Source organism: Gymnoscopelus microlampas, assembly GCF_963454915.1.
Source record: "Gymnoscopelus microlampas genome assembly, chromosome: 12".
Taxonomy (NCBI): domain Eukaryota; kingdom Metazoa; phylum Chordata; class Actinopteri; order Myctophiformes; family Myctophidae; genus Gymnoscopelus; species Gymnoscopelus microlampas.
In genome coordinates this window covers 20,879,447-20,891,935 of record NC_139949.1, presented here as the reverse complement: position 1 = coordinate 20,891,935, position 12,489 = coordinate 20,879,447, and the positions used below count along the sequence as shown (strand labels likewise).

Sequence of the window (12,489 nt, the reverse complement as noted above, 5' to 3'; positions counted from 1 at the left end):
TGACAGACCTACCACACATCTCACCACATTTGACAGTCGAGCTGACTAATAGCCAACTAACCCTTTTAGAGTGTTTATTTTATGTTTTTTTGGATTGATATATTCTGAATATACACACGTACAAGAGCATGTATCATCCATCCCCTCCCCATAAAAACCCACGGGAGCAAAACAATAAAAAAGATTGTAATAAAATTAGGCCCATGTGTGTTGCTAAGCTCACTGTAATATAGACCAATAAACATTTCCCTTGGGTTGAGACTGAATGTGCTTTATAGTTTTCTGAACCCCAGTGAATTTGTCTTTCGTGCTATTAGCGCAGTAGTTGTCTGATACTTTAGTGCAGAACCCGTTACCAGATTACCAGAGTGACAGTGGCTCTCAAAAAGTCAAGGACCCCCAAATTGGCTGCGGACCCCCATTTAGAAAATATTTTAGCTTGTAGATCTGCTGTTTTATACTATGACGAAGTATAAAACAACGCTTAAGTAGTTAATTGATTTGTTGCTATACAAAAAAATACGAAATATACTGGGGGGAAAAATGTATGAATCCAAAAAGTAATTGATAAATAATTGCTTAGAAAATAATGGATAGTTGCAGCCCCACATAAGGATGTGCTTAGCTTTGTCTCAGTGTGTGAATGGTGCTGTGTGGATAATGCATCTACTTGATGAGGCTGGCTGGGAGCTAGACAGGCCAGGATGGGTCGATGGGCACCTCGGCTATTACTCACCAAACAGCGGAAAGCACCCAATCATTTAACTGCTCTTTATCTAAACACACTTGCATGGCTCAATCAAATAAAGGTAGATAACAGACACGGATGAGACAAAGTGCTTGTGTGTGTGTGTGTGTGTGTGTGTGTGTGTGTGTGTGTGTGTGTGTGTGTGTGTGTGTGTGTGTGTGTGTGTGTGTGTGTGTGTGTGTGTGTGTGTGTGTGTGTGTGTGTGCCCGCACGCGCGTGTGTGAGTACTGTACTGTACACACATCAATATTCTGCACTACTGTAAACATCTTGTGTGGCGTGCTGTATGTGTGTGTACACGCAAAGACACAGGTTAAGGTAACTGCATGCTCAGATATGTGCATTCTCTCTCACACTCACACTCACACACACACACACACACACACACACACACACACACACACACACACACACACACACACACACACACACACACACACACACACACAGTGGACAACGCCAAGGTCAGGAATGTGCTGACTCTGCAAAAGGCTGTTTGCTGCAAAAGCAAACTTAGAATCAGAGGCCAAAGCCAGCCACTGCAGAGCTCCCTGGGGACAGCGTCTGTGACCGTGGTCGCCCACCCCAGCACACGAGTCACATAGCAACATGCATGTGTGTTTGTGTGCATATGCCAGTGCGATGACCCATTTTTATGGGTCGTGAATAAATATCAATTGTTTTACGTTTCCTACGATTGTTTTGTACAATTATTTCTAAAGATTTTCAACAAAGAAAAACAAAAATAAAGATTTCGATGAGGCGTTGTGAGCTTGTAGATCCGCCATTTTCACTGTTCTTTTTTAAAAATAGGGCTTAAGTGGTTAATTCATACTGCATTTTTGTAAGTTTGGCTCCCAGAGAGACATCAAATGTATCTTGCGCCCTTTTGCCAACACTGGCAAAGGGCGCAAGCTCCCCAGGCCAAACGGCCCACCAGGAGCCCTATAGGGGTTTTTGTTTGTTAACTTTTCATTATATTCATAATACTTTTTCAATGATGATGTACCAAGCAAAGAAAACACAATATACGTATATCTTCAATACTATAAAACATGGAAACATGGATATATAGTTTGATTTCTTTATAACCTGATATTGATCTGAGCTTGTGTTGCTTATTTTATCAAGTTATACACAGCTGCGTCTGTCGCTACTCCCTCGCCAAATCGCTGTGTCAACTTTATCTTAGAATAGGCCTTTTAATATTGTAGACTACCGTATCTACTATGTCTTTTTTTGTGTGCCATTTTTATGCTTTTTTCCCAGATAGTTACAGTGAGAGTGAGGCAGGAACAGAGGGACAGAAGAAGGGATGACATGCTGTAATGCGCCTCGGGTAGGATTCCAATTTCAAACTGAGGACAGCTGCAAGAAGGACTATAGCCTTATTTTTATATTGTATGCACGCTTACTCAGTGATCCACTGGGGAGCCCCTATACTTTGTCTGTTAAAGGACCTATCTTACACCCGGCACGAATAGGCACAAAGTGTAGCGCAATTGTCATTGCCACTTTAAAACCGATGCTGTTGTAATTTTCATGCCCAGTGCCCACGTTGTGTAAGTATGTCTGACCAGGCACATTGTTGGCACATTGATAAGTCAGAAAGCAATTGGGTTTTTTGAATTTTGTGCACAATGCCCCTCCCGTAAACCTTTCGCCAATCGGAATAGAATCTGAAAAGTGTAACAGATAGATCTTGATCACATGACTACAGAGATAATGTTTACCCATTTGGGTGAGTTTTGACAACATTTTTATGAATAGTATCAAAAACTGTGTTTTACCAAAAAACAAAAAAATATGTCAGGCGAAAATGGGTGCGGCCTACAATAGGAGTTGAGTCATTATCAAGGGAATCCAGAAAAAAGATTATGTACGACCTACGGTTCAAGAGTTATAGGCCAAAATGTGAAGAGCCCTGTTATAACGCAACCTTGAGGCTTCTTCTCTGGCCTACTGACACACTGCGCACACGGACAAACGGACTGGAGCGAAAACATAATCCCTGCCCCCGGCCGGAACAGCCTGGTGGGGATAATAAGAAATAAGGAAACAGTGAAGAGTAGCTGCTGCTGTGCATCTTTACACAGAGATGAGAGCGGTGAGGAGAGAAGAGACTTTATGGTTTATGCAGTCTATTTCAATAAGTAGACTACACTTTATTGCTGATAGAAAATGTGTTTAATTGAAAAACCTTTTGAATAAAGATGATAAAGATTTTTTTTTTTTTTTTACAAATATCACTTGTCATGTAAGAATGAAATGAACTCATAGCCTCTTGGGCTTTCACTATCTGTCTCTGCTCAACATGCAGCAGTAACAGGTCATCATCAATATCCATTTCAGGGCTCCAACACACAGTGTATAGTGTCAAGTGCAGTGTCCCTGACATACTGTAGGTACAGTAGTTTAAATAAAGAACCTAACTTAGAATGAGCATGTGATTATTAAGTTGCTATGTCAAGATATCACAGATGTCTCTGTACATAAATGAGGAGGAGGAAAGCGCGATTCTAAACTGCATGCCCAAAATATGCCACCAGCAGCACAGCCACTGTGGGTGGTTCACCCCTCGTTTCCACTTGATGTTTCAGTGAGCCTAGAGCTTTTGTTTCCCCTGTCTCCTGATATCATTATATCACATTATTAATGCCGCTCCTGTTCCTGTAGAAGATGGTTGCATGCTTTCACTTAAAGCGCGAGCTGATCTGTTTCCTCCGCAGAAAATCTCCTCTGTCTTGCCGAATCTGTCATTTTAATTACAATGCACCATGTGCAGGCACACCTACTGTAGCTCTTAAAGGGAATGGGAATACAGATTGTTTTAATTGATGTTAAGCCCAAAACACACAAATGACAATTCAGAGATTAAGTACAACCCCTTTGCGCATTACGCCTTAGTTTGCGCCCACAGTATCCGCCGTCTATCTATCAAAATTTGAGTTGAACACACCCCCAAGGCATTTGCGCCATGCACTTTTTAGATAGGGCCCTTGGAGTTTAAGGAGAACTTTGTATTTGCAGTGTTTCTCGCCAAAAACTAAGCTCTTCTCAATAAGAAATTGGTAATTTGTGTTCGATTGCAACTGCATAACAAGACAGAGTGTTCTACAAAATCACAACTCATGTCAACCACACCATAGTCCGTCTTGCATCGTTTAATTCTTATGTGCATTTCATTTCGATGAATCTATCACTGAGTTGGTAGTGTTGGCAAAGGCTTAACGACAAACATACTGCCTGTGGAGGCTGAGATAGTCAGCTCTCTTGGGTATTTAATCCTTGTGTAATAAAAGCATGGTGCTGCTGGGTCACAGTGCCTGGCCTGTCCCTGTCCATCGGCGGGGATGCTGGACCATTCGACCATTTATCAACCGATGCATGCGACATGTGCTGTATTTGGTTTGTCCATTGTATCACCATGGGCAACCGTTTTCTTTTCCGTGTTCTTCAGGACAATCTTTGCAGCTTGCTTGGCTCAATAAGTGACAGCTTGTGTTTATGATAGGATATTGGCTATTTGATAGTTGTGAATCTTTAAACGATTTTTATCAGAGGGACCCCTCAGGAGTTCTCTGCCTCCTTTGTGCTGAGAGTCTAGCTCCGCCCCTGCATGGCTCATGTGTGACTGTGCGCTCATTCGAAGTCTTCGCGTACTTGTCAGAGAGAACGGCTGCATGCGCGTCTCAGTAAGTACGCTAGATTACATTACGTGAGCAGAGTTAAGATCTCTTTTTCCCCCCCTCAGCATTATCATTGATTTCTGGGCTCTGAATACAACTCCAGGCTCCTTCCCCCTGGCCCAGGGCTGCGGATCGACTCAGGTGGAAGTGTAATAGAGTATTGATCCATGCCCGGGCCTACGGACACTGAGGTAATGTGAATATCGTGGCTGCTGCCGGCGGAACCTAATAATTTATGCCATGCTGAGACCCTGACCACCGGCCCCACCGCACATCCTTAGGCAAGTAGCTAGCTATACATCAAACAACTTATGAGTACGGCCTTCCATCATGGCATGTCAACATGCATGATGCACACTCGCACACATCTGCACGCACGCACGCACGCACGCACGCACGCACGCACGCACGCACACTCTCTCTCTCTCTCTCACACACACACACACACACACACACACACACACACACACACACACACACACACACACACACACACACACACACACACACACACACAGATAGAACACACACACACACACAGATAGAACACGCAAAGTCTAAAGCACTGCAAGACCGCTCCAAATGTAGCATGGATCTAGCCCAGAGGTCTTTAACGTTTTTCCCCCCTTAGGTGAGAGAGAGATGACGCAGGGACCACCCCACTACATATCCTATATTAAAATTGCCTAGAGGGTCAACACACGGCGGGCGGGCGGACGGTGAGTGGTGGACGTCACAAACGTAACATGCGGACCTGCGAGGCACACCGTTGCTCCACTGGTCAGGGGTCTGCCATCAGAATACCCACACCAGGGGCCCCATGTGGACCTCATTTGTGCAACATAGGACTAGGTTTGAAGGGTAATCTAGTTGTATAAAATTGTGTTGCAAATTAAACTTTCCATAGATTTCATAGATAGCTTCATAGACTTGTTTGACAGCACTGTCAATGTGTAGCGTTGAGTTGGATTCATGTTAATATGTATTTTCAGACAGTTAACCACTTAAACCCTCAATACTTTGAAAACTTGTACTTTGTCTGATCTTTTTCCCCCTACACCAAACCTCTTTGCAGAAAATGGCCAACCTACAAGCTCTGCGAGGCGTTGTGAGCTTGTAGATCGGCTATTTTCGGCAAAGATGGTCCCCAAAGAATGTTCCCCAAAGAATAGGGATGCTAGGGTTCAAGTGGTTAATGTAGAAAAAAAAAGATCCTATCACACACATTTGGTGGCCCCCCTGTAGTAACTCTGAGGACCCCTTACAGGTCCCGGACCCCCTGTTGAAGACCCCTGATCTAGCCTGTTGTTCAGCAAAGCCAACCCCAATGAACAGATAAATGGCCCGCACATTTTATAACTTCACATCTATCGTCAGACAGGATATAAATAAACCCCAACTAATCAGAAGAGGAGATGGATGCAAGAGAGAGAGAGAGGGTCAGAGTGGGAAAGAATGATAGCAAGAGAGAGAGAGAGGGAGAGAGAGAGAGAGAGAGAGAGAGAGAGAGCGAGAGAGAGAGAAGGAGATTTTATTTGAGCTAGTTGCTATTCATGCCCCATGCTCTGCCATTACATTTACAATACACATGTCAGGCATTTAGTAGCTGAATGACAGTATGTGAGAGGGTAAAGATTCAAGGACATGTTGCACAAATTGGTCGTTAAAGGGATCAGACCTATGTGACCTGTTTGGTTAACCCATTAGGGCCTATCTCTTCTACTCTTCACAAAATCTTTTCAGATGGGGGTCCGCAGCTTAATACATACATCAATTTGGGGGTCCTTGACATGAAAACGTTTGAGATCCACTGGTGTACACACTAGTATGACACTATCTATCTATCTTGCATCCATAAAAAAAAGACACATTTAACCACTCAACCACATGAACCCTATTATCCCTTTTCTCTGCATGTCATAATAGGCGAACATTAAGCAAAAATAGTCAATCTACAAACATTACATTTTTGGCACTGAGATTTGGTGTAAAAGGAGGGGGCCAAATATTGAGCCCTGGGGGACACCAGTCACTGATATAGGGTTTAAGACTAAACCCGGGCGCGCGGGCCTGGTGCTGTCCTAGCTTAACCACTTAAACTTTAAGTGGTTAAGCTAGGACAGCACCAGGCCCGTCCACCACATACTGGGCTGGAGAGGAGGGTTAATGCAGGCTCATATCATATCTCTGATGCTGTGTTCACACTGGCAGCTACAAAAGACACAAAACTACAAAGCAACGCAGCATTATCTGTCATTGAGTCACTGTTGAACTGTTGATCAACACGGTTGTTGACGCCGCCAAGCATGCGTCGGACTAGCGAGAATAATATAAAGGAAAATAAAGCCTGGGGTTAAACAGAACATGGAACTAGCAGATGAAAATCATTAGTTTTTTCTCCCATTACAAGCAGGAATTGTGTGGAGGGTGAAGGTGAGTGGAAATGGTTAAACAACACTTGGTGGTTTTGTAGCTTTATGCTGTAGCTGAAGTTGAAGCCGGCTCAACTTCGCTTCGTAGATTTTGTAGCAGCTACAAACGTCAGACGTCGCTTTGTATCTTCATGTCGCTGGCTTCCATGGTTCCATTGAAAATCAATGGCAGCCTGAAGCTTTGTATCTGCCGGTGTGAACACAGCACGAAGAACCACAGAATCACACTGCATATAAAACCAGAGGCCGTTATTGACTGATGTCAGGTCTGTCTATGTGTGATGAGAGAAGACTGTCACCTCACCTCGTGTTCTGTCAAGGTCTTGACTCGTGATTCACTGTGATATTTATGACAAACTGCATCACCATTAATGTACAGAAACGACATACAGTAATAGCCAAGTACCGTACAGCACAAGCTTTACCAGTGATTAACAGTACAATATGCAGGTCCATTTTCCAACACACTATTCATTGTTATTATTAATGTTGTTGACATTCTATCTATCCATCTACAGTATCTATGAATAACATATTCATCATATTCATATCCTTAGCATAATTCCCGTATTCTTTCTCCGGTTTGAATGTTGGTTCATGTGCACGGTTGCAGGCGGGTGCGCAGAAAAGTGCAGGTGGGTGAAGATGTGAGGTCAGGTGACATCATAGCCGACCTACGCGTCACTATATCAGGGCATTTTCGAGGCATTTTCCACCCATACAAGAGCTTTGCACCTGTGCAGTCTGAAATGGAACACACCACGGAGAAGGCTATTTTGGGGGGGGCTTTCAAAATACTTAATTAATATGTGCTTTCAAACTAATTAATGTGTTCTCAGACTGTCCAGTAGTAGACAGCCAAATCAGTGGTGCTTCATCAAATGTCTCCCTTGGCACAATTTAGGCGAGCAGAAAGCGTTGTTTTGTACACAGCATTTAATGCCCAGAGACTGCATGTCTTAGCTTTTCAAACTGGATCAAAATAGCCTAATTAGTGTTGTGCTGCAGACTTGTGGCGAGAGGACGGTGAGGTCTCTCCAGAGCGTGGGTGGAAGGATTTACAAGAGCAAGAGATGAGAAAGTAGAGGTGAAAAATGAAAGATGGGAAAGAAAAGATGAGAATGCAGAGTGTAACTCAGAAAATGTCAGAGTTAAATGAACACTGAGGACTTTACTCTGAACACTTGTTGACAATAACCTAGATTTTTTAAATTAAATAACGCAATAAAACAAAGCTGACCACATTTGTAATTACATAATTCAAAATACAGTACATGCATTTAAAATACATTCACCATGAAGGGTTTGCATTATTATGCATACATGATATTAATCACTTAAACCCTATACTTTGTTGACCGGAGTCCCACAGGGGTCTAGAGACCCTCCTTTTTTACCCTCAACTCAAATGTCTTTGCCAAAACACAACACGCTGCGTTGCGATGAATTGTGAGCTTGTAAGCGGCTATTTTCACTGAATGTTCACCCCTGAATATGCTAGGGTCCCTGCGGTTAACCCTCTCTAAGCACTGCAGTTTAATGGAACACCATTAGTGATGCAGAGACTTAACAGATACAGACAGGACAACTTCTGATATTTAAATCCTAGACCGTATAAACATCAATATCAGTTTTCTTTTTTCATATTTATATGGAAATAACTTAAAATGAGAAGTTTTGAAAAGGTGACCCTAGTCCAGTGGTTCTCAAAGTGGGGTCTGGGGACCCCCATGGGTCCTTGAGGGGGTTCCAGGGGGTCTCCAGCAAAAGTAGTTAATATAGCAGATGTACAAACTCACAGCGTGTCACTGCGAGCTTGTACATCTGCAATTTTTGAACAGTTTTGAAAAATATCGAAAATGTTTGGAACATTTTGGATCTTTCTTTTTAATTTTTTTTACATACATTTTCTCAATTTGGGGGTCCTTGACACGGAAAAGGTTTGAGAGCCACTGCCCTAGTGGTAGCAGAATGGAACTGCACAGTGATGACATGACGAGTGGAGGAAGCTGCAGCAGCTGTACACTGCATTGCCAGTACTTTGAGAGCAATATTGGCCTATAAAGGAACATTGTAAATGTCTAGCATTTCAAATAGAACAGATATATTTGCAAAGCTCTGGAAGCCTCTCTACTGTAAAAATGTTAAATTAAATGTATATTGATGATCTAAACATCCTTGTATTTGTTTACAGGGAGTTTAAACACATTTTTTCCAACGTTTTTAAAACATATTGTTTCATGTGAATGCCAAATTATAACATATAAGTACTGCCCCCCCCCCTCCCTTTTTTCATTTCACCGTATTTGAATAGCAAGCAGCATTTAACCCGAGCATCCATATTCTAGGGGAACATTAGCCGATCTACAAGCTCACAACGCATCAGGCTGTGGATACATTGTGAGCTTGTAGGATCGGCTATTTTTGGCAGAACTTTTTAGTAGAGAAAGAAACGGTTAAAATGATCTGTTGAACTGCCTTTCACCTAATCATTATGCTGACCCTCCCCGTATGGCTCTCGCTGCCTCCCACTTCTTTATGCCAGTGGTTCTCAAACGTTTTCATGTCAAGCACCCCCAAATTGATACGTATTTGGCTGCACACAAGATTTATTGTGTTAAAGTAACTGATTTTGATACTATTTTTTAACCAATTTAGCTGGGGACCCCCTGGAAGCACCTCCAGGAACCCTGTGGGTCCCCTGGACGTTACTTTGAGAACCAGTGCTTTTATGCCTCTCTCTGCTGAGCAATCCCACGCTTCGCTTAACGGGCTGCCTGACGTTGCCACGGAGACCGAAACATACAATCTGCGTGACCCAGTTTCCATGGCAATAAACGCTCGCTGTCTGTGCGGTGTCATGCATCCGGAAGAAGAAGAATATTCTAAAGCAGGACCACTGGCGTCTGCTGAGTGGAAGGATGCTGCTGCTGGTGATGCTGCGTGCATGCGAGCATATGTGCGTGCGTGTGTGTGTGCGTGCGCGCGCAAGGACAGATTAGCCATTGGTCCAGGGGCCCTTGACTCTCAGGGGAACTAAAGGATGATCGGGGGTTAATCCGTCCCTGTGTGTGCATGCATATGTGCAGCATGTCAAGGACCTCCAAGGACCTGTCAAGGGCCCCCCAAATTAATATGTATTTGGCAACGGAACTCCATCTGAAGAGATATTGTGTTGTTGACCCCCATGACAACACAACAAGATTTGTTTCAAGGGTTTCAAAGGTTTTCCACATTTTTCGCGAGATTGGCTATTTTCGAATAGCTGAAGTTTACAATATGGCAGTGGTCCGCATAATAAGGGTCCATTTGGTTCCATTTGTACACTCTCAGAGTTACTATATGGGGGTCCTTGAAATGAAAAAGGTTGCGAACCACTGCAATAAGGTTTAAGTGGTTAAATTGAATGTTGATGCTATATTATAACTAATTTTGCTGAGGGCCCCCGGGAAGTTGTGTCTCTCTACTCTTACCTGTATCTGTGATGTGTTTCCTACTGCAGTGTTACTATGACAACTGAATTTCCCTTGCAGGATCAATAAAAGCACTGGTTCCGACAAAGTAGGGTCCGGGGACCACCAGGGGTCCTTGTGGGGGTTCCAGGGGGTCCCCAGTCTAATTTGTTAATATAGCATCAAAATCAGTTTAACCAACTTAACCCCTATATACATCGGCTATTTGAAAATAGCCGATCTAAAATGTTGTGAGCTTGTAGAGCTGCTCTTTTCAACAAATCTTTAAAAAGTTTAAACAAAAATAATTTTGAAAAAAAATGAACACCACAAATATTGCATAGGGTTCCCTGGCACAAAATATATTCAGATTGGGGTACGCAGGAAAATACATATTCATGTGGGGGATAGTCGAGAGCTGGGACTACAGTTATGCACAGAGCCTATACAGGTCTGTGTATCTATCTGACTATTCTGTCGGGTGGTTGGCTGCCGGAGGCTACCACTCACCCGCGGTCTCTTCCACACCACGCGTCCGATCCTGTTGCCATGGATGAAGAGGGAGTCGTCCGTGGCGGGGAAGCGGGGGTCCTCGAACAGCAGGCCGCTCTGCAAGCACTGCCTCTTCAGGGTGGAGTACTGCTGCCCCTCGAAGGTCTTTATTGAAGTAAACATGCTGCAGCCCTGAAGGGAGCACCAATAAGCAAAATATATAATGTACTATGGCCAAAATAGGCCATATTTAATAACTTTATACTTTAAGAATGAATTAAAATAGCGGAAATAGACAATCTACAAGCTCACAATGTGGGCTTGTATATCTGCTATTTCCGCTGCTTTTGAAAATGTTTGAAAAGGTAATTTTTTCAACATTGAAACGATTATGACGATTATGCAAAATAATTGTGATTACAACAATACTATGCAAGAAAATAATAGAGCTAATACTGGATTAGAATATATTAGAAAACATAAGAAGTTATTCTCACAGGTGCACACACCAGCAACACACGCACACGCGCACACACACACACACACACAGAGGTTTGAGAAACTCATTTTGTCTCCTACCAGTTCACACTAGTTCTCTCTCTCTCACACACACACACACACACACACACACACACACACACACACACACACACACACACACACTTACACTATGAGCCTTTAACAACCTTTGCAAAATGGAAATGAGAGGTTCCACAGTTCCTTCCTGCAGTGGATACAACCTGGACGTCAATGGATCAAAATTATTCGCCTGTCAATTCACCCCTGAGGCCTAATTAACACCACTGCATTGAACACAGCGCACACACATGCGCACGCATGCACACACACATGCACACACACACACACACACACACACACACACACACACACACACACACACACACACACACACACACACACACACACACACACACACACACACACACACACACACACACACACGCGCACACACACATTGATCTGCCCACAGAAGGATGAGCTAGGCAAGAGGAAAAAATGAGGCTGGCGAACTCCATCGCTAAACCAATATCTCCAGAATGTGATAGGGTGAGCAAGTGTGTGTTGTGCACGTGGATAAGTGCATGCGTGCGTGCGTGTGTGCGTGCGTGCGTGCAGGGAATCTCTATTCCCTACAGGGGAATAGAAATGAAATCCATGGAGATCAATGACAGCCTCTTGTCTTCAAGGTTAATGTGACAGCTGGCTATTTGTTTGACCACATCTCTTTTCATTCCATAGGTGCAATCTCATTTCTGTCTACTGGATTGTTACATTTGCTAATGCATCAGTCGGTCTGAGTGAATAAAATGTACTAGCCGACGTATAGTAGGCTATTTAACATGCAGTACTAGTTTAGTTTAGTAACATACTAGTACAGGGGTCTTCAACAGGGGGTCCGGGATCCATAGGGGGTCCTCAGAGCTACTATAGGGGGTCCGCCAAATCTTTGTGTGATAGGATTTAGTTTTTTTACATTAACCACTTGAACCTTAGCATCCCTTTTCTGAGGGGAACATTAGCCAAAAATAGCAGATCTACAAGCTCCCAACGCCTCGCGCTGCGAGGCGTTGAGAGCTTGTAGATCGGCTATTTTTGGCAAAGAGGCTATAGGTGTAGAGGGAAAAAAGAGCAGACTAAGTAAAAAAAAACTTTAA

At 43.3% G+C, this 12,489-nt stretch overlaps 1 protein-coding gene across 1 annotated transcript in view; it reads right to left on the bottom strand.

Moving 5' to 3' along the window:
- capn5b (calpain 5b) overlaps nucleotides 1-10,996 on the bottom strand; it is a gene marked incomplete at both ends in the record, with an annotated part of 34,646 nt that extends 23,650 nt beyond the window's left edge. Inside the window, one exon of the mRNA XM_084074891.1 lies at nucleotides 10,832-10,996. Within this exon, the coding sequence (XP_083931017.1) occupies nucleotides 10,832-10,996 (165 nt within the window). The remainder of the gene's footprint in view (nucleotides 1-10,831) is intronic.
- Nucleotides 10,997-12,489: the final 1,493 nt, after the last annotated feature.